Source organism: Lycorma delicatula, chromosome 1 (genome assembly GCF_047948215.1).
Source record: "Lycorma delicatula isolate Av1 chromosome 1, ASM4794821v1, whole genome shotgun sequence".
NCBI lineage: Eukaryota > Metazoa > Arthropoda > Insecta > Hemiptera > Fulgoridae > Lycorma > Lycorma delicatula.
The window spans coordinates 197361835-197389309 of record NC_134455.1 but is presented as its reverse complement, the minus strand read 5'-3'; the positions used below and the strand labels follow the sequence as shown (position 1 = coordinate 197389309).

Below are 27475 nucleotides of genomic sequence, written 5' to 3'. Positions count from 1 at the left end.
TTTAAAACTGATCTAGAATGTTCGTAACAATCTCGAATTATGTTTGTTTACATTTTCATCATTTAATTACAAATCAGCTGATCGTATTTTCGGATTGTCGTCCGAATGAACAAGGTTAGTTGAGGGCGGATTATTGCAAAATTTTCTGAAATCTTTCTTAAACTCTGGATGTGTTAATTTACTCGTCTTTACTAAGACGTAAATTAGGCATTTTTATCTGTTCTTGTCCTAATCTGCATTAATTCGTTTTCCAGTGATAACTCTTTTTTAGTATATCATCTATTTTTAATCATGACTTCACGTAAATCGCAAAAAGAAGCCGAAAACAATGAATTTATTGAAGAAGTATCCAAGGAAGCTCAGGGGATTATTGATAAAGTTGTGAAAGATGTTGGAAAATCATCCGCAACGAGACAGCTAATTATAGGAAGTGCATCGGGATGGTAAGTGAAGATTCTTTTACTATTTACTGTGATCACCATCAAACGTTAAAATACATTGTCGTAACATTTCATGCAGCTTGTGAATATTGCCATATTTTAATTTTTTTCTAACATTGCTGTATTGCTGACTAACTAAGTATTTACACTTATTTTATAAGAATTGCACAATTCATTAAAAGTTTAAGATACGTGACTCACATTTTTGCATCATGATGTCATAGTTATATTTGCTCACATTGTTGTACAAAATACTTTTTAAATCATTTGATGTGTGAATTCCATTACTCTATAATGACATCTGAAAATTTAAAGGATAATTACTTTTGTTGAATGCCTTTGTATTTTTATAGGAAAGGTATTTTGGTATTTAATTACTTTCATGGCATATATATTTTTCACATGAATTTGTTTTCCATTAAAGATAGTCACATTTAATAGTAATAATTGGTTTGTCACTTTATGCTTTCTTAAAAGAAAAATCTGTTGCCCAAGGTAAATTAAAAACCTTAAGTTAAACCTACTGGGTTGGTCTAGTGGTGAACACATCTTCCCAAATCAGCTGATTTGGGAGTCGAGAGTTCCAGTGTTCAAGTCCTAGTAAGGCAGTTATTTTTATACAGATTTGAATAAAATACAGTTTTCATCCTTCCAGCATAATTTTACTACTATCATCATCAAAAAACGTTGCCAGCTTAAGTCATACCCCAAATTTAAAAGACATTTCCTTCATAAGTGAAAATTAAAAAAAAAATGCAGTTATTTATTATAAAGTAGTTATTTTTAATTTAAGAAGATGGAAATTGTTAAAAATCTCAATTTATATCTGAAGCATAAGGATCATATTCAGATGTTTTTGCCTTTTGTGAGAGAAAAACTAAGTGAATCTCTCCCTAGTATGGCACTGTTTGCCATTATACATATGACTATAATAAAACAAAATAGTACAGCCATGTAACAATTTTAGGAGATAGAAAAGAAATTACATCATGAAATTGAAGTTGTCATTAGCAGGTTTTCAACTAATCATTTAAATTTTTATACTGTGTTATTTAATTTTTAGGAATTTTAATGTGTAATAACAGGTGATTGTAAAGTCACACAACCCAAATGACAAAAAATTGTTATTCAGATAGTCTCCATTAATTTACAAAATAATAATATTAATATTTATGAAAGTATTACGTAAAAGTAATAACTGCTGGAAATGTCCACCATGATTTTCGATGCATTCATCAATGCATTTTCTTACATTTTATGCGACATTCTTCAGTATAGCAGCAGTGGTATTTGATATACAGTCCCCAATATTTTGTTTAAGTTCAAGTTTATACGGGTTGTTTGAGTACACATTATCTTTCAGAAAGCTCCATAAATAAAAATCAGTTGGACTCCAGTCCGGTGAATAAGGAGGTCATAGACCACAAGAAATTATCCAGCCATTGAAGAAATTTCATACTACTATTAACAGTGTGTGCAGCTGCTCTGTTTTGTTGTAGCCAGCATTCATGTTCATCAGCATGTAACAAAGCTATAAACTACATGATTATTTCTTGATACCATTAATCTGTGATGGCCTGTGAAAGAAAGATAGGTTGTACAATTCTCCAAAGAGATACACCACACCACAACCTAATTTTTCACTAACGGCTGTTGATGGAATACATGTGGGTTCTCTGAAGACCATATTCTGTAATTTTGACTGTTAATATAGCTGCTAAGATGAAACAAAGCTTCATTGCTGAAAAAACCTCATCTAGAACAGATATATCATTTCGAATGAAACTTCTAAACCACCGACAATACTGTATTCGTTTTTCTTTATCTGGTTCTTGGAGCTGATGACTTAGCCCAATCTGGTTAGAAAGTTTTCAAAGAGACAGTTTGGAAGAATGAAGAAGTGTTTCATTATTTATTGTCTGCAGACTGTTGTCAGTAAAAACACGTGGATGGCCAGTACACTTAACAGTCATGCACATTAGCTGTATCCTGAAAACAATTAAATAAATTACATAATGGATTTGTTTGGCAATTGGAAAAGCATTTAAAAAATGTTCTTGACATTTTGCATACGATTTAGATTCACAGTACTCACAACATTAGATGCATTGTTGTTGCATAAAAGACATTGCTGCTTGGGCTAAACAAACTGCTTGGTCCCACGACCACTGTTGGCTGGAGGTGTAATCTAGTAGTCCTATTATACATTCTTCTGTCACACAAAAAATTACCCTAATTAAAATATCTTTTATAAATTTAACAGTCATTGCTACACTCTCGTTAAAGCCCATCAGGGCTAGTAATTGGGAGGAGGGAGTGGCAACTGGAAGTGTCACAAGGCAGGTATCTATCTTCCTCTACGAGGTTGGGATGTCATTCCTACCAAGCATCACGATCACTCTGTATAAGTATTAGTTGTGTGGTATTATTTCTTTTAGTTTATACATCTAGAATTACCTTGTACATCACAAGTATGCTGTTGTTTAATTTTTACAATTTACTCTTCGGCTTTTTAATAGGTGTATATTCAGTTTGCTCTTATGTATTATTCATGTAAAGTTTGCTTTAGTATGCAAAGTATACTCTTATACTATAAAATACTATTTAATACTCTTTTGTACCTGTAAAACCAATCTGTATAAACCAATCTTTACCTCTTATATTCATTTCGTCCAACACAATTGCATATTGTGTTTGTAATAAAATATAGTTTGTACTTGTTAGTCAAATACCTTATCAATTTTCTTTCCTGAATCCTTTCTGTAACCACTTTTGTGAATAGTCTTGAAATATCTGTTAAGAAGGCCAGCCGCAAACTAGTAATGCTGATGATGACAGTGTGGAATGTTTTTTTAAGAAAATTATTATATATATGTCTTACCACTTACAGCTTTTACAGGCCTTGTAGCCTACCGATTTCACTATCAGAATGTTGCAGTATGAAGATAATGACTTTCTTGATCATATTTTGTTTAATGATGAGTTACTATTTCAGCAAAAATTTAGCACATATAATATCCATATCTGGAGGTCTGGTTCCAGGTTGGCCATTCCTTAGATGGTTAATGAATTGAAACCCAATCACCAAAGAACATCAGTACCCACAGTCTAGTATTCAAATCCGTATAAAAGTAACAACTACCTTTACTAGGATTTGAACCTTAGATCTCTCGACTTTGAAATCAGCTGATTTGTGAAGATGTGTTCACCACTAGACCAACCTGGTAGATTTGCAGTGGCCTCCTAGGTCACCCAATCCCCATGTAATTTTTTCCTTTGGGTTTTTAGGTCATATTTCAAAAGTGGATACATTTCTTAATTTTAATTTTCTGAATTATTTAATGTTCTGTAAATTATTCTGGTAATCAGAGGGTGGAATGGTTTTTAAAAAAAAAACTATTACAAATGGATTACATAATAATCCATATTTATGGATTCAGTCATAATATGCAATATTAAATTGCTAATGTTTCTTATCTGTTGTTTAGAAATTATATTTCAACCTGTTTCATCTTAGCATAGTTATATCATTGTCTGTATACTAATCAGTGCAGTCAGGAATTTCAGTCTCGTACTGTGTATTGGGGTATGTTGTCATTATTTGTTATTTTTCATCAGGCATGGGTTTGATTGACTTAATCCATGATATACCAGATAAACAATATGCTGTTCGTTTTTTACAGGGCGAGTTGTTGCAATTCTCCTTGTTTAAGGAGTGGTATGTGGCTGTAGTCAAGCAAACTGAAATAGAATGTTTGTTTATTCCTGTACAGTGGAGTAGGGAATACACCAGTTTTAAGTTTTGTAATGAATTTGGTGTGGGTAGTAGTACTGCTGTAACTGATTAGAAAAATTTTCTTAGGGAGATGTGTGTGGACATGTTACTCTGTAACCTAGTAATAATAAGTGGGAATAGTCTGAGTATGGAAATAGATGAATCTTTTTTTCAAGGTAATATATAATGTGGAGGAGAGGTTTTACCCTCAGCATTGGGTGTTTACAGGAATTTGTAGAGAAACAAAAGAATATTTCATATATGTGGTCCCCAATCAAATGAAAGACACATTGCTAAGTCTTATAAAGGAGGGTGTTAGACTTGGAATGAACATAATTTCTGATTATGTGTGGAGTTATGATGATGTACCTAATGTGCAAGATGACAATTTTATGTAACAAATTGTTAGTTATTCTGTTAACTTTCAAGATTGAGTTACTGGAATCCATAAAAATATGATGGTTATTTTTTTTTCAAGGTCCGATCGGTCACGGAATTAAAACCACAGTGAAGATAAAAACTTTTTTATTTGGAACAAGTACTTACATAGTTATGCTATTTCTCTACATAGTCGCCACTCTGGTTTAGACATTTGTCGTAGCGTGGAACCAACTTTCCAATACCCTCGTCATAGAACGGAGCCACCTGTGTTTTCAGCCATGTTTCTATGCTGGTCTGCAGCTCAATGTCTGTGCCAAAATGTTGTTCTCCTAGCCAGCGTTTCATGTGAACAAAAAGAGGTGAAAATCGGATGGAGCCAAGTCCGGGCTGTATGGTGGGTGCTTTGTTACAGCTGCAGTGTGCGGCCGAGCATTGTCATGGAAAAAGACAATGTCTGATGAAAACATTCCTCTCCGATTATTCTGAATTGCCCTTCGTAGACGTTGAAGAGTCACGCAGTATGAGGCTGCAGTGATGGTCGTGCTAAATTCTATGAATTCCACCAAGAGAACTCCATTCCGGTCCCAGAACACAGTAGCTATACACTTTCTGTTAGAGAAGGTTCGCTTGAACTTCTTCGGTTTACTGGGAAAATGAGAATGCATCCACTGTTTGGATTGTTCTTTTGTTTTTTTCAGTTTCAAAATGGACCCATGTCTCGTCCCCTGTGACAATTTTGTTCAAAAAATCTTCTCCTTCATTGTGGTAGTGCTGGAGAAACGTTAGGGAGGCGTCCATTCTCATTGTTTTGTGATGGTCGGACAGCATCTGGGGTACACATCTCGCACACAGTTTGCGGTCCACTCACAATGGAGTAGAGAGCTGACCTTGAAATTTCACGAAACTAATCACTCAATACAGAAATAGTGAACCGACGATTTTTTCGAATTGCCTCATCCACTCGCTTAACGAGATCATCCGTTGACACTCGCTTTTTTCCCTGCCCGCCTGCATCATGAACATCTGTACGTCCTGCTTTAAAGTTCCTGCACCATTGTCGTACTTTTCTGCCACTCATTGAAGTTTCACTGTACACATTACTTTATTCGTCTATGAATTTCAGCTGCATTACACCCCTCAGCCTGAAGAAATCTAATTACCGCACGCATTTCACACTTGGCAGGAGATGCTATTGTTGTAGACATGTTTACGTGCTAGCTGTGTGTTCAGAACTAAACGAAGTGACACGGCGTAATTGAAGGCCATACTAGAGACGCTGCGCAACACATGTGCAAAGGATCATCCAATTTTTGCACGGGTTTTTATTTCGCGACCGATCAGACCTTGAAAAAAAAAATAACAGTTGTATAATGTAGAGTTTATGGGCACAGCAAAAAAAAAAAAAAAAACCCTGAATCACAAGTAGTCTGGTACATTGAGATCTATGTTAGAATCCCATTTTTGCAAATTAACATAATGAAACATCAATAGGACACCTTTGATCAAATTGCAGGATATCACCTTGTTTTGGCCTCCACAACAGTGAATATAATTAAGGCTTATTTTTTACTATTATAATAGCAGTTTTTGGAATGTCTGCTTTTGAAATAAGACCCCTCATTCTTTCTTATTTCGGCCTACATCGGTCAGTTAAATAAAATGTGTTCTTACGTATGAACCTCCACTACCTCCTGAACAACCTAATTTGAGACACAGGATTGAAGAAGCCTCCATACCTCCAGATATATGCTGATTTAAGTAAAGGTCAAACTCTCCTATTGTTTGGATGTACGCCACGTGCTGTAAGATGCTCTACATTGAACACTTGTAGAGAATAACTGTTACTCTGATTTTATTTGATTCATTACTCATATTACATTATTTTTATAAATGTTAATAGTTATAATGTTAAGCACAATGATAGTATATAATACAGAATGCTAAGATTTACAGTTCTTAGATAACACCTAACATCTATGAAAATAATGTAGCTACAATAAAATTGAAATAGGTTAAAATAAAACAATAAATTTAAAAATAGAATAGTTGTTTATGGTAAATAATCTTTGTAATTAGTAATCGGTTAGAATTACTGACCAGCTTCTCATTAAACAGGTAAACAGTATTTCCTATTTGCTTCCTATAGTAGTTCATTGGTACTTCATATTTCCTATTGAATAGTTACCTATTGGCCTCTCATTCAATTTGTTTCAATTCCTAGCCACGCTCTGACATTTTTTTCAACATTTTATTAAAACCATAAAAAATGATCATTATTGTGTGTATGGTGAGAATAAGTAAATAAATTTTTGGAAGAAAGCAATTTAGTCATCATTTAGTGTGTAAAATATTTAGAGAACAAAACTGTAACAACTCTTTAACTCTAAAAATAGATTAAAAACTTGTTAATTTTAAATAGAACTAGAAACACTTTCATGACTTAATTACTAGAGGATGCATTCTCAATTTAATCACTAAATTTGCAGTGTATTGTAGCTTATTAAAGTAATCTATGCATTAGAATAATATTACAATATGTGTAAAAAAAATTGGGAGTTAAACAAATGTTTGTATTGATTTAAATTCAGTAACTCTAACCAAACTAATATATCATTAACTATTTTATTGAAGTTTTTACTCACAATAAATTTATCACTGCATTTTACTGGATTGGATAGATTAACTCAATTTTTTAACCTTTTTAAAGCTCATAACAATGTGCAAAATGGCTTGTGTAGTGCTCAGTGTGGGAGGCAACTAGTAATTTTTCTAGTTTGAAATCAGCTATATTCAGTTCTGTTCCTTGAAAGTGTTTGTGTAGTTTGGGTAGAGGCAAAACCTTTATCTTATTAGTGTTTCCATTTTTTATGCTTATTTTGTAATTTTCTGAATATAAATTGATTCCCCTCACTATTATGAAATTTCAAACTTTATGAAAACATTATGAAATATCAACTTTTTTTTTGTTTGCAGCCTCTTTTCCTTTTTCAGCACTGACATCAAATGTATACCTTCCTTAATACACATTTACTTCTTAAATCTTGTTCCCCATTGAAAGCTTTTCCTATTGTAGTTTTGATGCCACAAACCTTTTAATTAATTAGCAATTCTTAATTAATCCAGTTAATTTTCTTCTTTTTTTGAGTTGTAAACAGAAAACTATTTTTCTTTGTAAGGAGAACATTTATTAATGCTATTTTCAAATTTATCTATATCTTACTACTTATCTTAGGATTGAGCTAATTTGATTACCGTGAAGAAATATGGTGATAAGTTTATAAAAATATGAAATTCTGAATCAGCATCTATAATTCAGTTTCAGGTAAATTAGTTATAATATTTTCAATATTGTTTTAGAGTAATTTCTTGTATGACATAAATTAACTTGTTGACATGAAGTTTTTATCTTCAAAATTTTTACTGATCAGATTAAAGTTAATACTAGAGACATACAAAAACAGTGCATTTGTATTGATGAATTTCTTCTAGAATCATGGATAGAATATTTCCAGTTATCTGACAAAGAGATCAGTGTAAACTGAGAATGTATATGAATTCAGAATCTGTTGAACATGACACATCTGCTAGCTTAATATTATTTGTAGAGCAGTACTGCTCTGGAGCTTATTGTACCAAGGTGAAAGTCTAATTATATTGACACCACAATTAGAGAATTTTTTTTTCCAGCACTGGATATTGTTTCCTATGTTAAAATACTGTTTCATATCAAGAGTTTAAATTATTATGAATTAAGTTTTTCACAAATTGGGTTATGAGCATATAGGAAACATTGTAATGAAAATTTAAAGAAATCTTCTAAGAAAACTTAACTTAAAACTTAAACTTACTTTTAGGGGTATTGGGTAATAAAGTAATTATTTAAAAAACAGGTCATCCATTATTTTATAGGACATTGCTCACACCATTATAAGAAATAAGATTGGATTATTAATTGAAGATACAAAACTACTTATTTCAGTTTCATCTTTTTAATGATAGGAAATGTTATCCTATAATGTAGATCCTTGCCCAATCTTTATCATCATTCTGATTTCCTGTACACTTACTCCACATATTGCTTTAACTCTTTATACCTTTTTCCTCATGAACATTCTTTCAACTCATTTATTTTTTCAGTTTTTATAGTAAACACCTCAACTACCATTCCTTCTATACTTTTGTTTCCACTGGCAACATTTCTGGCTTCTGGCCTTATTTGTATTACTCTAAGTTGTAAACAAATTGCTTACTGGTGGTTAGCATTCTTAAATATTTCCTCTTTTACATCACCTGCCTTAATTAAATAATATCATAGTTTTTATTTATAACTCCTATATTGTTATATAATATCTACTAGATTTTTCCTGTGATGTGAATGCATTTTATTCTCTTGTTCACATTCCTTTCATCTTACTTCATTTACTCCTGTAATGCTCAACCATACTTTTTTAACATCTTACTCCTTAAGTTTTCCTGCCTTTGATCTTATAAGATAATTTTTACAAGGTAATTCAATGTTTGGAACCAGGTTATTCATACTCTTACTTTCCTTTGTCTGGGTCCTTCATACTACCTCCTTAAAAATCCAGTTGAGAGGCTGTTTTACTTAGGTCTTCCAAAAAGACCTTTGGAAGTGTTAACTTATTTCCTATTGTTTGCACTGTTTTTAAAATTGAATCAACAGTAATACTTTTTGAACAAGTTGATTCTTCCCTTCTTTCCTTAGAACAAAAGTATCTTTTATTTGAATTATTGTTAATGCATTTCAGTCTCAACACAGTCTCTGTTAGATTAACTAAATATCTGTGTGACTTAAATTAATAATGTACAGATATTTGGCTTTGTTAAGTTTTTTATACATTTAAAAATCCATTCAATTTTTTTTCTACTACTTTACATTTTCTACTTATTTGTAGTTACTTTTTTTTATCTTCAGGGTCACTGGATACTTGATGATGAAAGTGGGCAAGATTGCAGCTGTAGCGGTGGGAGGCGGTATAATTCTTTTGCAAGTGGCAAATCATAATGGCTTTGTTAAAATAAACTGGGATAAAGTATTTAAACAAGTTGATGAAGTAGGTGATAAAATTGAATCCACCGCTTCAAAGAAAGGCCCGAACCTCATGGACAAGGTGGGTATCTATTTATATTTATCAGTTAAACACTGCATTTTATTGAAGTAATTATTTTAATTAGGTTATAGCTAACTAAACTTGATAACTGAAATTCAAACTTTTTGAGCATTATATATTTATTTATTCTTATATATTTATTTATTCTTATCTATTTATTTATTCTTAGTTCTGTCCTGATGTATACAGAATGATATCATAAAACGTTTTCTAATTGGCTGATCAAGAATAATAAATAAACTAAAAGAACATTGGCAACACATAAGGGGATATGTGTCAGTACAAAAATAAAAATAGCTTTTTCAAGATAATCATTATTCCAGTAGTGGTGTATCCATATTTCATCTACAGTGATGAAATGGTGCTTAAAAGTTTTGGATTTTGCTGAAACAGCTTAAAACCACTCATGGTTCAAACAATTTCATTTTTGGTCAATTGTGAGAATTGATCAATCTTACGGATAACTTTTTAATGTTCAAGTGTTGATGTGAAATATTATGCACCCATTCAGTTGAGATGCCCACAGCACTAGCATAAATTTTATCAATCAATTCTGTAGTAGTAACCTCAACAGGGTGTCAAGAACGTGCATCACTTATGCTCATATAATCACTTCAGAGAATTTTAAACCACTTATAAACTGTTTTAATCAAAGGTGCAGATTCACTATATTACTTATGATAATTTACAATGTACTAAGGATATTAGAACATATAAAAAAAAAGTTGTAAATAAGTTGTAGTTAATAAATACTAGGAATTCCTTTAGAGTTAAAATTCATATACAAACCTAATTACTTAAAATTTCAGGATACAATCTGTTGACATTACTAAATATCATAATATTTATGAAATTTTTCTTTAGTCTCCTGATACAACATACTCTTCATAAGTAATGTTTAATCAGCATGCAAAACTCTTACACAATTTAATTTGACAACTCTCTTTCACATCAGTTGACTTTCTCAATTAAAACAGACACCAAACACAGAGAAATTAACTGATCAGGTTAAAACTTTGTGTTTATTTTTCCCGAAGTTGCTACTGGAAATCCCCTCAATACGCAACAGTGGTGCCAACTTTAGGACTTTGCATGAACTCTTCAAACTACCTTCAGACATTACACTCATATTCAGGACAAGACTTATGTCATCAAACTCATTATATGAATAGCTGGACCATAAATAATGTGGATATAAGTAGTTGCCTATTCTGTGTTAGTGGGAATGAGTGATTGTCAGTGTGATTAAGTTATATTACTTCTTTTTGTTGTAATAAAGCTATATCTATTTAAACAGTACTTATTATAAATATTTACAAATTAAATTTTATTTTTGCTGAATCATCCCCAAAAAAGAAGCAGAAGTTGTTAAAAAAGATAAGATATTGAATGCCACAGCCAAGGCAATTTCATTTCTTTGGCAGATGTCAGCTAGCAAAGTTTATCAGAAATGTTTCCCAATTCCCCAGTACAGTCAGGAAATGAAGCCCACCATTTCCAGTCTGAATAAGACTTAGTATATGACCAACGTCATATACTTGCCTGTGGTCTATAACCAGTATTAATTTCATAGTTCCTTGCCCTCCAAATATCCCTATCTCAGGCTTCTTGATCATTCTGATTTTGTGTCTCTAGGTGAAGCTGCAGGAGAGTTTCCTGCTGGCACAACTATAAAAACACTGTTAACCGTGTGTTGGTTGGGTGGTCATACTACTCTTTGTTGAGTATTCCCTTTTGTAAAATAAATGTCTGTTGAATGCTTAAGTGAACAATAGTTGGTACTATTCGTGTATTTGAAAATTGAAGGTGTGCCAAATGGCTTCGTTTCTGCTAATATATCTTCCCAGTTGGTACTGAATTACCTCATCATCTGCATCTTCATTGGCCAACCCAAAAACGGTCATATCACTGCCTTTGGTGATGTATTTGCAAATGCACTTAATGGATTTTACAGAATGGCATTACTCAACATTGGTATGCATGTAAAACATTTTTGAAAGGAAAGGCCAATAAGGCAATACCCATCAATTTTGATCTCTCTGTTTTGGTTATTCACTTTTAACCGTTGTTATGAAGCCCCCATTTTTAGGTTTATGTCTTCTGTATAAATGGAAACCATTTTTACTGATGTCTTATCAATGAACTGATAATGGATAGTTCTTAGGACATTTGCATCTTCATGCATGACATTCTTGGGTTAAACGATTTACACAGTCCATGAATCATGTCTTTGAAAGTGTGTGAAATAGCAGCGACATTCTGGTCATTGGCCAAAGTGTCCCACAAATGAATATAGTTGTCAACTTGCAGTGTTGATTTAACCTAATATAAAGAAACTGCTCACTTTTGACCTTAGCATATTTATCCATGATGTATTAATAAAAAGAGTTGGTGGAATTTTAAGCTGTAGTTCAACAACCCTCTCTCATCATGATGTACAGAAGTTCAAAAGGACAGATATGTTGAGTGCTGTTTCCCACAAGGATCCATTTACAAGTGGTAATCGTCCTCGCCCTCCCAGAAGATGAGGATATTATAGAACATTATATGGACTGTATGTTTCTGGAATTCACGACAAATTTTCACTTTGTCCTGAATAATTATGTCAATACTATGGTGGTGTTCCTGACCAACAATGGCTATGGCTACATCGCTAATAGTTGGTGCATTAAAAGTGTCGTTCATGTTCACTGAATGATCTCTTGCCTCCTGCCCATATAACTACTTATATGCATCTGTAGGCATCCTTTCTAATACTTCGTTAAACATTTACACTAAATTATTGTGCGAATGAGACAGTCTCTGCAGATATAAAACTATGTATTGTTGCACACCAGTTATATTTAACACATTGTTGACCACCTATAATTTTTTGTTGCCCATGAAATAAACTTTTAAAAATTTCAATTTTTCTTCTGGAAGGGGTAAATTTGACCCTGTATCTTAAAAATGGGGATAAAATCGTATTCTTTCTTTATAAAGGATGCTGCAAATAATGTCATTTGAAAGCTGGAATTGTATGCCCTTACATCTTTGAATAAGTGTTTGGAATCTGCTGTAGTACAAGATAAGGGGAAGGGCATAGGTGTGGGAAGAAGGCGAAAGATGCAGGCACCCGTAACATTAAAATTTAGTTTTAAGGGGGTGGAGTAGTTTTTATATTTATAGATTACCATGGGTGACTTACTACAGGTTCTGAGATCTGAATGCTGTCTTATGATCTGTAAGAATAATGATATTTATTAATATCTCAAAATGTACCTCTTAATTGTTTGTTCTAGTAAATTAGGAATTTTACTTTGGTAGAACTGATTCAATTGTGATGGAAGTGAAAGTAGTGGTCATTTTGATATCTATAAATACTGATTTCTTGTAAACCAGTTTTTACATTACTGTTTTGCCCAGGACCAGAGATTTGGGAATGAAATTCTACCCCAAAATTTAATGGATGTTTTCATAGGGTGCTGAATGAAAAGATTTTTATAAGTGAAAAGGATAGTTATAGTAAAATTGTAATCCTAAAGGAATTTTCCTATTAAGTATACACAGTTCATGTATTTTTAAAAATGCATCAGAATGGTGCACATTAATAGTGCATGCATTCCCATGTGGGTAATAGACAGTTGTAGACACAACAAGACTACTTTCATTTTAATTGCTCCTACTGTCTTCCAGGCATCATCCTGTTGTTAGGTTATAATTTACAATTTATCTGGCCTGGTAAGCCAGGTATAACAAATTACTAGTACACTTGCAACATGGACGAAGAATGCAACTGCCAATGGGTCCTGAATCTGTTAAACTGCACTAGATATTTAGAAACTTTAAGAATATTATATCAATCAATCACTTGATGATCTCTTAACTTCTTGACAGAAAAGGCAATGTGAATTTGTTACTTTCCATTATTGCCTCGCTCTTTAAGCAACCAATGTAAAGTATCATGTAAAGTATTTGAGATATTGTATTGTGCCGTGTGTTTATAGTGTGTTGTGTGCTTTTGTAATTATTCATTTAAAGTTCTACAAAAGGGTAGAGATAAATTTTATAAAAATGTTTGTAGTGAATATGATATTTAATTTTTTTTTCATTTTTGTGTTTCAGGTGAGAAAGTTTGCCAGTGAAAACACATATATTGCTGCAGGATTTGCAGGAGGTTTTTTCATTGGAGTATCTTGCTCATAAATTTTTGACCACAAAGTTAAATAATTCTTAAGTGAAATTTGAATAGAATATTTTACATATATCTATATATATGTACATATTTTTAACTTATATCAGTTAGGAGGTATTTTATAACTTTTGGCCATATGTTGTTACATTGTAATTCTTTTCATTTCTATCCCCATTTTTATAGATTTTTAGAAGTTCCTTCATTTTTTATTATTTTTACTTATCTTTTATGTTGATCTGGTAATCTAATATTATGTTAAGTAGGTAGGTATTATAAATTTCTGAAAGCTTATGTATAATTTGAAGATATATCCATTTTGAGCTTAAAAATTTAATAATGAGGTTATTTTTTTATTCTTGTGTTATGACTTAATCAGTTGTTAATAGGTAGATAACTATCACAAATTTCAGGATATTTGTTCAATTCCATATAATGTTTATCAAGAATTTGTGAAAAATAGTCTTGGTGATACTTTTGCTTTTTAGTCGGTGTTACTGTGCAAGCAGTTTTACATTGACAGTTGTTTTGTAAGCATTTTACTACTTTATAACCAATTAGCTAATGCTTAGATATTATAATATCTGTTAATTTTCATATTTTTATTTTTAAGTCTGATTTTCTATTAATTATAACAGTGTTTACATATTTTATTGAAAAATAGTTGCAGATTGAATGGATTCACATGTTAAATCATGTGAAAAAAAGACCTTAAAAGTTCTTTACAAGATGGAAAAAATATGTTTGTTGCTTTTTAAATTTGTTTACATTTAAGTGAATACATTTCATTCTTTCTGTTAATAAAGTTTTTTTCTTAACTTTTTGTCCTGTGTTCTTTGTTATTTAATTTAAAATATGATTGTAAAATTATTAAAAAATAATTTTTAAGCATAATAGTTGCTGTTACTAACCACTATTTTATTAAATAAGAGGTCAGCAATTTTAGTAAGTGAAGATTTCTTTTTACAAATGTATTGTAGTGAAAAAGTAAAGAATGAAAAAGTAACCATTGCTGACTTTAAAATTTTTGTTAGTTTTACACTTGATCTTAATTTTACAATCATTGTTATTGATCTGTTATTGCAGTTTTTATATTTAGAGTTTTAGAGCAACTTATATTGTTATTTTCTTAAGAGTACTTTTCTGAAGGGACGATTAATTGTTGTTATTTGTATGAATGGAAACTTTTATTATTTATTAATAATTTCACTATATTCGACACACTCAGTATCATTATATAGCAAATTATAAATTATACTCATCTTGTTGAAAATTAACTGCCTGTAATTGGGTGTATTTAAAACAAGTATTACCACATATATCTCACCATTTCTTCAATATTTCTTCTCTCTTTTGCAGTCACCTCTCTTTTTCACCACCCTGTAGTGAGGAATAAAAAAAAGTAGAGGGTATGGTTTGCTGTTTTTATCCCTTGGTCTCCACATTATACTACTTCCTACCTGAGATCTCCACATTGTTGTACTACTCCCTGCCATTGTCCATCTCCCTCTCTTCCTCCATTTTATTCAGTGCCTATCTCGTCAACTAAAGAATAATAGAATATCTCCTTATTGTCCAAAGAATCAGAATAGATGTTGATATAGAATTGGATCTCCTCTTCCTGTTTGATCAAAAAATTATGTATTGAGATGTCAAAAAAGAATTAATAACATCATGATTGATTCATGATGATTCATTAACATCATGATTGATGTTAATAACATCATGATTGCTCCTGCTAGAACATAGATCAACAGAATAGAGGTATTTTTTCTATTCTTTTTGCTTGAAAACACGAGAAATTCTGTAGAAATAAACATACAACAGAGAAGTACACCATAAAACAAATCATAACATATTTTCTGAAAAATGATTAGATCAATAACAGCATTAGTAATTATTACACAGCACTTTAAAAAATAACTGGTGTTGAACTAAATAAGTAATTTTAATAAAAGCTTGTGTCAATACAATAGTATATAAAAGTACGGAAATTATTTATAAAATAATCTAATCACTTAATAAAGCAAAAAAATATGAGAATAATAATAATAATAGTAATAGTGTCTTTATTATATCAGTTCAGTTTAGAATATGTACAACTTTGCAAAATACTTATCACATAGATTCATTAAAAAATATAATTATCAGTTTACTGTCAGTAACATAAACTGTATCACATTGCATTAACACACATTGTAGCATAACATTCAGTGTTGCAAACCTATTATTAATTGCAGACTATATACCCATGGTCAAGGAGACCATCTGGGAAGTTGAGTAAAAAAGAGAGGTGTAAATTTAATCTTTAATGCAACAATAAACTAAAGAAAAACAAAAAGGATGTAACTTTACACTACTTGTGTGTTGAGCTCAAAATATAAAAACTTATAAAAATAATGTACTAATGTAAAAAATAATTTATTTTTAAAATTAATTTTAATACTTTATTTTTTAAAGTCACATGAGAAAAACTACAAATTGAATTCTGTAATTAAATTGTACCTTTACGTACAAGCTGCTCGACAGTACAAACTCACAGCTGTCCAGTTATTTCTGTTCAAAGAGATTAAATTTTTCTTGCTTAACCTTGCCTTTTTTTTTAATAAACTCCCTTTAAACCAGTCATGTAAATATGAGATTCAACCAATTTCCTTTCTTGCATTGTACAATAAGCAGATCCTTACTATAGTTGTCATTGTTCTAGCCTTAAAATAACCAAATAAATGAAGTGATTTTTTACCTCCAGTTATATTCTCACTGTAGCTGTTCAGTTGCTTAGACAAAGCATCAACATTGCATCAAAATTGCAATCTAATTTTTCTTTTAACTCCTAAAATATGAACAATCTTTATTTAAGTTCTACAACAAAAGTCTTATCAACAAGTCATGTTTCCACTTATTAATTTCCAATCTCCAACCCAGTATAAATTTGCATTAATGGTCTTAAAAAATATTTTTGGATATCTACTATTTGGTAGTTTGTAACTCCTTTCTGTGAGCTTAAGGTTCAACTTTAAAGCATAGATCAAAACTGGAATTTACTAACTTAGTTTTAATGTAAATCATATAATTAGGTGTTCATTTAGGTAAATTAAAAACTGCTACAGCCATTCACTGCTGTCGTCACACCATTTGTCTCCGCTCACCTGTGCTATGCATAAACAATTGAAGAAACAGCATTAGTTTCACAAAAACCTGAATTCTCACTCAGAATTGCCCTATTAGTAATAAAATAATTAATGTCCCAATAGCAAACTTCAATTTTACAATCTCAAGAATTCTTCTTCAGTGACAGTTTTTGGACAGATTTTTTTGGTATTATTCTTATTAACTTATGTTTAAGTATTGATTTATTTTCAGTCTGTTTAAATTCAGATTAGGGATTGATCAGAATGGTGATTTCCTGAAAGTCCCCCATGATTTTTGTATATCTTAACATCAGAACTATTTTAAAAATTTATAGAGAATAATGCTTACTATCTGAATAAATATTGAGTGGAGTATGTGGATTAGTATATATCAGCAAATCGTCAAATTTTTGTGAGTATTCTCTTTCTTTAAATGAGGTTCAGTTTAGCAGATTAGTTTTTTCATAGTTAATGATGGGCAGTTATTACGTAATTGCTGGAGGAATGTGCAACTCACAAACACATTAACTATACTTATTATATGCTGATCATTCAAAAACATCACACAAAAGAAACTTTGCTTTGATTTATGCTTTGTCGACAAAGCCTTTGATAAGTTCTCAAAATTGAAAAACTTGTTTAACTTCCTTAGCTACTGGATTACTTTTAATTTGTTTCATGCTATTGTCAGATTTCATGTTTCTGCATTTAATGTAGTATGATATAGCACTTGATCTGTCAAAATTAACAGCCCTCATAGTGTCAAACCATTCTTGATAGTGTTTTCTATTCATTTCTTTATAACTTGAGCTGCCTTTTTGATGAACAAAGCACTGCTCTGATCCACTAAAAATCCATTTTCATTATGAATATAACAGATTATTAACCACTGTCTGGCCTCTGATGAGATGCTTTAAATCACCTCTCCATTTATCAGTTTCTTGAAAATGCTCTTGATAACTGTCAAGATTGTTGTCTGGAATGATTCAGTTATTTTTTTCGTGTAACGCATGGCTCGTGCAGTGTTATTTATATATCATGTTTCATCACTTTAGAAAATCTAGCCCCAAGAGATCTTAAATATCAGGTAGCCCTCAGAAACTCTGTAAGAATGAGCTGCTTCTTAAATTTTTCTATACTTTAATCCATTTTCTTGTGTTCCCTTGGAAGTATCAGGAAGATCTGTCAAATTCTGTTGAAGTTTCTCCTTACTTTTCTATAATAGAAAGTGATGTAAAAATCAATCTTCTGTTGAACCACTTGAAGCATGAAATCAGGTATGAAAATAATTGGACAGCCAAGATTGTAGATTTAACAGAAAGGCAATGAGATTTGTATTTATAAACCAGATAAAGCTTATCTCCATATTTTTTATTTTTAGCTTGAAGAAAGTGTTACATTCAGAATCATACAGACCGTTCAGAATAATCTTGCTTGCTCTAAAAATCTTTGCTGTGGAGGAACCTAAATCGTGCAGTGGATTTCAAAACTATCAAAAGAGAGTTAGCAGAATTACAGTATGACAAAACAGTTGATAAATTAATAAAAACATAATAGTTTTTCACAATTCCTGATCTCATAAGGTTTTAAAATAAGATTGATAGAATTTTGATTATTTTTAAAGTTCCATTATTAGAGCAAAGTAAATCATAGCAAAATATTAATTCCTACATTAAATATAAAAAGAAAAAACCAGTCAAAATACATTGCCTAGCTGTGAATCATTTGTGTAAATTATTCAAATTAAAAAAATATTTTAAATATGTTTTGTAACTTAAAATATTATTGTGATCTCATTAATTAATTAACTAATGCTATCATTGATTGTTAACAATTATAATAGCATTGATTTTGTAGTTTTAGTTTTATGCTTTATTACCTTATTTGCTGTTCTTTAATTTGTAACAATTTAAAAAAAAAAAAAATACTGCCATAAAAAAAATGTATACCAATATAAAATGTTTTAAATATTGGGTAATGGCCAATATTTAATTATATAAATAATTATATAAATTATTTTTTATTCATTATTGCCAACCCTATGTAATAAGAAAAAAAAAGACTTTTAAAAACTGCTCATTAATTTAAGTGATTATTTTATTTTTTACCCATAGAGTACCTATTAAACTTTGTCTCTTGTCTCTTAAGACTTGTTATGGAATTCTCAAGAATTTAAAAAAAAAACAAAAAAATAGAAAATTTGTTCATCTATTTTCAAAACAGTAAGAACTGTTTCAGATTTGCAGGAATTCAGTTGCAAAATTTAGCAGTTATAATCAATCAAATTAGGGTCTAAGAGTGGGTTCTTTATTTGAATTTGCCTAAAAAAATTTCATTTAAGAAAACAAAAAAAATATTGTTGATTGCAACCATTAAATGTAAGCTGGTATATTAAACAAAAATCTGACAACTTGTTTTGTGGAGTTATCATCAAGCTTGATAACACATAATATTTACCCGGGTAATAGGCATATTCATAATTTAAAAATGGCTTATACTAATTTGTTTAAAAAATACTGTGAACATACTAAATCTCTCAAAGAAGTCATGCATTTTCTAAATTGTAGTGTTAAAATATATTAATTACAGCTTAAATTATTTAATTAATAATAAAGTATACAATATTTTCTAGTGATATATGCAATGTATACTTGATTGTTTTTTGCACGATAAAAATATTAAGTGAATTCTTGCTTGCAATTAGAATTATTCTTATATTTAATAGTTATGCTTATACATATATATATATATATATATATACATATATATATATATATATACATATATATACATTTATACATATATATATATTTGGTAAATGAAGAATTTCACATTTGTAATTATTTATTTTAAGTAAATAAGCTTTACGTAGAACTAGAATTCCAGTTGTAAATACACTCTGTATAATTTAATAAGTATTAATGCTTATAAACTACTTATAAAAATCCAGTTTAGATTTATTATATAAAGTATACAATTTCAGTACTAAAAATAGTTATTTAGTTGCTGACATCCACTAGCACATTGCTGCATTAATATGTGTAGCCTGATTTTATGTTACTAATACAACCATGGATTTGTGGTGTTTTATTGAAAAAGATGAATTTGATGGAATTTTTTCATTAAAAATAATGCCAGATCTTTACTGGGAATTTTCTACCTTTTTTATCCAGCCCAAATTAACTCGTACTTGAAATATCTAGTAGATCTTAAATTATTTTTATTGTGGTGGAAAATTGATGGCTATTTAATGAGTAATTTAGTGCCTACCAGAGCTTACTCACATGTTTAATAACTTTTTTCCCATGTATGTAGGTTTCCTGCTTGTTTAAATTTTTCTACTGCCAGCCTTCAGATGTTATAATATACAGTCCTTGATACTGATTTATTACAATGTTGGTTGTAAAAATGATTTTCATACCTGGTTTAATTATAGTTTTGTTAACCTGTAACTATTATTTTTGTTAACTGATGATTCTTTTTGTACTAAACTTCATAAAATAAAATTCCTTTGTTTGAAAATCACTTACTAAAGAATTCATGTCACAGTTTTACTTGAATTTACCGGTATGCTGAACCTGTATGTTAAATTGCTTTTGTTTTCTTAGCTGCCCATAATAGGTTGAACACTTTATCTCTTTTACATGAGGAATACAGTTTTTTAGATATTTATTTAAAACCTGTTTTACAATAAATAATGTATTAAATTAGATAAAAACTATAGGATGAGTGCTAAAAGAAGTAAATATTATATTGCATTTAATGTTATATTCTTGGGATTAAACATTTTTAACAGTTTTTGCATCATGATATTTTATGTTTAATCTTTTTCTGAAACCTTCATTTGCCAGTGACCATATCACTCATGACCATCTTCACTACAGTGTATTATACACCCTTTACATGATGACATAATATTTTCACCCATAAACATTAATAATAAAAAAAAAATGTTTAATGAACATGTTACACAGTTATATGATTATAAATATTCTAGGTATCTCATTTTACAGTAGTCAAGGTGTGATGGGTTTTAAGTTATGCTTTATTATTTGTAATAGAAGGGAGAAAAGAGAAAAACTGGTTTGCAGAATAGCAACCATATAATTGAATTCTTTGAAAACATGTAATTTGTTCTTTTTTCATTTTCTGAAATTTTATTAACTTTCTGTTGTTATTGGTACTTGCTCTTTATGTTAATGAAAAAGAACATTCTTTTTAAATACTCATAAAAAGATCAAATAATCTTGAGCTAAAAATTCTAAATTTCAGAACATTTTGTGATAACCATACTGTACTGAAAGTTTAATCAGAAAAGGAGTAGTCTTTTACTTTAATCAGGTGGGCATTTTTAGTTTCACAAAATAATGTGTAATATTTTACTGCTGTTTATTTAAATTTTCTCTATATAATTAGGTTGAACGATTTGTGGACCGGAAACTTGATAAAGCAGAAACATTGCTTAAGAAGAAGGAGAGAAAAGCTAAGCGGTGGTATCACCGCATGGTATATGATGAGGAACCATTCTTGTTTCAAGAGATTCACGTCTTCATGGCATCTTTCATTGCAGGCATGGCTTTTGGTATGGTGTTTGGTGGTATTACTCGTTAGGATGATTAATTCCACACTGGGTACTTATTTAGAAGATGGGCACTACACCAATTTTTTTTTTGTTGAAAACAAAAACATTTCTTTAAACAAAGTAGTATTTCATTATTATTGGGCTGCGTTACAGATATTGGACGGCAATAATAATATTTATTAGACAAGTAACACATTTGTTTATACATATTATCTCAATACCAGTTATTATATAAACAAAAAATTAATTTATTTTAGTTTATTCATATTAAATTATTGAATCTAGTTTAATGAATACAGTAAAAATCATTTGTAGTAACTTTGAAGAAATGACAAAATTAGATTATTGTAACCAACAGATCGACTACCACATTATTCAATTAAGAGATAAACTAAATAAAACATTGGCATATTATGATTAATTATATTATATGACAAAAATGAACTTTTAATGTATCAATTTAAATTTTGTATAGTGCTAACTTAATTTACTTCTTTATTTAAAATGTAGAATGTTCAATATTCACTCGCATTCTAAAATTGCTGAAAAATAGAATATATATTTTCTTATCAGAATAGTTTTAAACAAAGAAAATTTTTGATTTTGATAATATTATCTATACTACAATTATACATTTTGCGTAAATAAAAACTAATGAACATAATTGTTGATATTATGACTCCAGTAAAAGAACTAAATACAAACTGAAGTTACAAATTTTTTCTAAAAACTCATCTGCCTTAACTTGTAGTGTAGTCCCACTGATAGGAGTAATATTAAGCTCTTGTTATTTAAACAGTGTTACTATTCCTAAATATAATTTGAAAAAACTGATAATTTTCTCTTTGTTCTTCCTTGTTGAATGATGATTCCGATTCCTTTTGTGATATCGGTTTGTTCTGACATTTTCCTATCACCAAATAATGTTGACTTTTTTTATTGTAGAAATTGTTTTCAAGAAATATTTGAAATTCTACTGAACTATAAATTAAAATGGTATGCTCACAGAAAAGTTGGATTGCAATTGATATGATTCCCGAGTCTGTTCTTGTACAATTATGACAAGAAATAAGTAAAATGAAGTTATATTGAATATTGCATAACAATTGAAATAGTCAATTTTGTTTATATGTAGATGAATAATTTCTATCATTAAATAACAATATTTTTAAATGGATTTAGAAAAATTATGTTATGCTAAACAATGTCCACTTAACAAATATCATAACAGTCTGCTTACAACTACAATAAACAGACATTGTTTTAGATATGGAATTATGTTTGTTGTTAATATAAATGTTTTTTTACTGTATTCTAAATTTTACACAGACTTACCCTAGATCAAACATTATTTTAAGTAAAGGAATTTTTTCCTATAAAATAAAGATGAAAAAAGAAATTTGCATTTATTTTGTATTTAGATCAATAAAATTGCCTAAAATAGTGCAGTGTAGCATTATGTCTTTGATGTACTATAATATCAATAATAATTTATAAAGATTTCACATGTTTAATGGTATATGTAGAAGTTGAATTTTAACATTAGTCCCTTCTATTTTACATTAAATATAAATATTGGTGAAGTACCTGTTTTTTAATTAAGCATTGTTTGTTTGTTATGTAGGCATAAATTAAAAAAAAAAAAAAAAAAATTGTTTTACAGTTGGTTAAAATTAACCTATTATAAAGAATGGTGTAAGTAAAAATTTATGCTATTTAAATGTATTATTAATTGTGTAAAATGTTCTCTATTAGTTATATTATTTATAAAAGTTAATAAACTTTTAAGAATCATGTAGCATAATACCGTAGATGTTTGGTGATTTCTTACAATAGAAATTTATACTTTTTTATTGCAATTCATAAACTCATCTTTATAAATAAGCCTTTTTTTATTCTTTATTTATTTTATAACTTTACACACATTTCTTAGAAATGTGTAACATAAATGTCCATGTTACAGGGGTGTTGTGTGTGTTTTATGTTTTGTTACAGAAACACTAAAGATAATTATAATTTACATCTTAACTTCTGTATAATATATCTTATGTGAAGCATTGTCTTATGGCTTGCCTCAACATCTCAAGAATCCCCTAAAGCTCTTCTCATATTGTTTCTAACTCTTTAGACAAGCTCCTCCCTTTTTCCTGAATCTGTTAATCAAATTTCAACTTGGGCCTTATGTCCGCCAACAAGAATGTTTCTCTGACCCACTTTTATTACCTTAGTGCTGCTAAAATGCACTTGTGGAACAAGCTAAATTTCACTTAAATGAAATAGGATTCTACCCACCAAACTATGATAAGGAATCGTACGTTTTTAATCCTTCTTAAAGACATATTTTTATTAAACTAGATTAGCTGAGCTTTGGGTTTACCGATACTTCACCCTTGTAGGTTACTTTTCATTTAACTGTTGTGTAAAACTTTTTATGTAATATCTTGTGTGTAAATTATACTGTTAATTTAATCATACTTTTTATTATTTTTTTATAAATAAAGTAAAACAAACAATTCCATATTAATTATACTTATTTAAAATAAACATTCTGATTAGTGTAAATATGTTATTGTGCATAATTCTAAAAATAATTGTTTTAATTAATTTATATTGATGAGTCTGACATATATTAAATAATATGTATCAGTGTTATTAAACAGTATAACTTTTTTATTCCATCTAGATTGAATTTTAAATAATTTAAATGTGCCTAAAAGAAGTTTGCTATTTTAATTATTGTAACCAATACTTTCTATGAAATCAGGTTGGTTAAAATATTTATCAGTTGAATTTGTATACATTTCAGATTTTCAGACTTAATATAGATTTGTGTAATTTGTTATTAAGGTATAAAAAAGGCAATGTTTAGTATTATGTTTAATGAGGAGAAAATTGGTTAAAATTGATTGTATGTTTTTTATTTTCATATTTTTTTGTTGTAATTTTTTATCTTAAGTTATTAAACTCATTTTTTAATAATTATTTTTATTTTCTAAAAAGGAAATAAGTCTTATTTAGGCATTTATTTTTTTATTTTAACATATTTTTTGTATTTTTTATGCTTCTAATATTAATTGCTATACTATACATAGAATTTTCATTAATTCTTAATTTATTTAGAAAAATATTTATTTGGCTTAATATTTCGTTTTAAGTTCTTTCATCGTGAATAGGTTACATTAGAAATTATAAATTTCAGTATACTTTTAAGATTTTTAGTTATATGTATACAAGTTAGTATTATAAGTTTGTTTTTATTATAGCAAATTTAATTCATTGTGAAGTATTTTTAATTCTTATTTAAATATGTTTTATTTTCAGTGTATTCTAGATGATACCCAGCATTTTATTTTATCCCTGAAATTGCCTTGTCATAAAAAGCAAATGTTAGCCTGAATTTATCAATAAGGGTTACGAATTTTATTAGTGTTACTTTAATTATTAATGTAAATGCTTTGTTGATTTTCTTGAATCAAGTGTAATTTTTTGTTATAGAAAATTAAAAATTTTGCATTCATTTTCTCATTACTGGGGATAGAAAAGATAGATGCTGTTATTGTGGTAGCCTGTTCATCAGTTCATGGTCAGTATTGTATGAGATAATTCTTTACTGTTTTCAGAGAACCTTATCTGAATTACAGAGAAGTATGGTGATATAATTCTGAAAAGATAGTGTGGGACTTAGAAAATGTTTTTTTTTTTATTATAGTAAGCTTATCTTAGATTGATCAGTGGTATCTGGGATACATACATCCTGAAAGTAATCTGTTTACAAGATAAAATTAAGTAAGAGACATTTTTTGTAAATAAATTTTTATAGAATATAGAAGAGTCCCATTTGAAATGTCCTGTAAATGTATTATTACAGAATGCATTATGAAGTAGTTCATTTGTTATTAGGTTAGTATAATCTTTCTAATTATGTACTTTGTTTCTTTATTTATTTGATTTTTGTATCAGTATTGTATTTAAGTTAGTCTAAAATTTCTCTTCCTTTTGTTAAGTTGTATAAATAATAATGCCCTGTATATAATTGTAAGATTCACTGTACTTAACATTTTTGTTAATAACTTTATCTTTTGTATAATATGAAAATATAATAAAGTTTGGAATTCAAAAAAGTGTGTTTAATTGTAATAATGGCAAATAATTAAATTGAAAATTATATTCCATGTAATGTGAAAAAAAATTGCATCCATCTCATGGATTTTCTGCTTCAGTATTATGCATCTCAATTTTTCAAACATGGTTACTGCTGATATATTTAAGATTTATTAAAAAAGTGAAAATAAGTGCATTAAAAACAGCCATCTTGGGACCATGGATGAAATTAATTGTAATTGATTACTGTGTCATTTGAGAACGTTTACGATGTATTTCTAATTTTATTTTGTTTATATATTTTTATATTTAAAAAACTTAAACAATTATCATTTTCTATTTCCATAGTAAATGTTATGTGTTTATCAATTTTATTAAGTTTATTTAATATTGTATCTGATTCATTTTGATTATTTTCATTATATATAATGAAAATATATGTTATAAATGTTAGGTGTCATCAACCTAACATTTGTATAACATAATATCATGCTGGGTAATTTCATCCATGGTCCCAAAAAATGGCTGTTTTTAATGGACTTTTATAAAGAGCCATACATTACCTAAACGTAATAAAGTTTCTCTAAACAAAGAAATAGAGATAATTCAAAATATTATTATTACTAATTATTATAATATTAATACTATAAACAAATTATACAATAGAATAAATAATAAAATTAATACGACTAACAATATAAAATTAATATCAAATAAAAACAAAAAAATATATATAAAAAGTGAATACACTTCATTTAGTTAAAAAAACTGGACAATTGTATAAAAAAATTAACATAACACCTGCATATACTACAAATAATAAATTAATTAAATATATTAATAATTATTATTAGATATCAATAATAATGATGCTAATTTTGATAAATAATGGGTATGTAGTTTGGGTTGTGAAAATTGTGACATGGTATTTATCGGTATGACCAGTTGTAAATTCTCTACACGCGCAAAAGAACACATGGATAGTACTAAAAACAATAAACTAGAAAATTCTAACTTTGCTAAACATATTTTAGATATTGGTCATACATACAATCCAAATACACTTATGCAAATTGTAGACATTAATTATAATTATTATAATGCATCTAATTTGGTAAAATATCACATTTACTGTAATCATAAAAAGCTAATTAATGAGCAAAAATTTTTTAAAGATGATAAATTGTTAATTGTAAACATGCCCTGAATACAGATGTAAAGAGAAAATAATTTAAATAAACAAAATATCATTATTACAACATGGTTCATGTTAATTTCATTTTATTCCACCAGATTACACTTTACACTTAAATTCATTATACTGATAATTAGCAAGCAGTAATGACTGCTTAAACATTTTAATTTTTTGAATTTGTTTTATAATATTATTTTATTCTCCTGACGATGGTCTAAGGACTGAAAAATGTAGAGGAATACATTTAATGTGCTGGTAAGGTGGATTTTCACTTTTTTAATAATTTATTATATATGTATTTAAAGTTGGTATCTTTTAAATATTTCTTTGTATTATTTTTAAAAATTAACATTTTCTGTAATTATTGCAGAGGTAATCCTGTCAATTAATATAAGAAGACAATTATTTTACGGGATTGCATAATTTCACTTGTTTATATTTAATTTAATGTATCTTTGTTCTAAAATTTTCTTCTTATTTATAATTTTATTTAATTATTAAATACTTATTTTATAATTTATTTTTATTATTATATGGAACATAGTAATAAATATTTATACAGTGAAA

At 28.9% G+C, this 27475-nt stretch overlaps 1 protein-coding gene across 1 annotated transcript; it reads left to right on the top strand.

The window, feature by feature from the left end:
* Positions 1 to 86: 86 nt before the first annotated feature.
* LOC142327061 (uncharacterized) lies at positions 87 to 27475 on the top strand. Its single transcript, XM_075369859.1, has 3 exons — positions 87 to 443; positions 9533 to 9728; positions 21447 to 27475. Exons 1-3 carry the CDS (start codon positions 292 to 294, stop codon positions 21639 to 21641), a joined length of 543 nt encoding a protein of 180 aa, XP_075225974.1. The 5' UTR covers positions 87 to 291; the 3' UTR covers positions 21642 to 27475.

Coding starts and splice junctions, on each gene's coding strand:
- LOC142327061 (XM_075369859.1), top strand. CDS start 292: ATGACTTCACGTAAATCGCAAAAAGAAGCCGAAAACAATGAATTTATT. Junction 444..9,532: donor ATAGGAAGTGCATCGGGATG/GTAAGTGAAGAT, acceptor TTTTATCTTCAG/GGTCACTGGATACTTGATGA. Junction 9,729..21,446: donor GCCCGAACCTCATGGACAAG/GTGGGTATCTAT, acceptor CTATATAATTAG/GTTGAACGATTTGTGGACCG.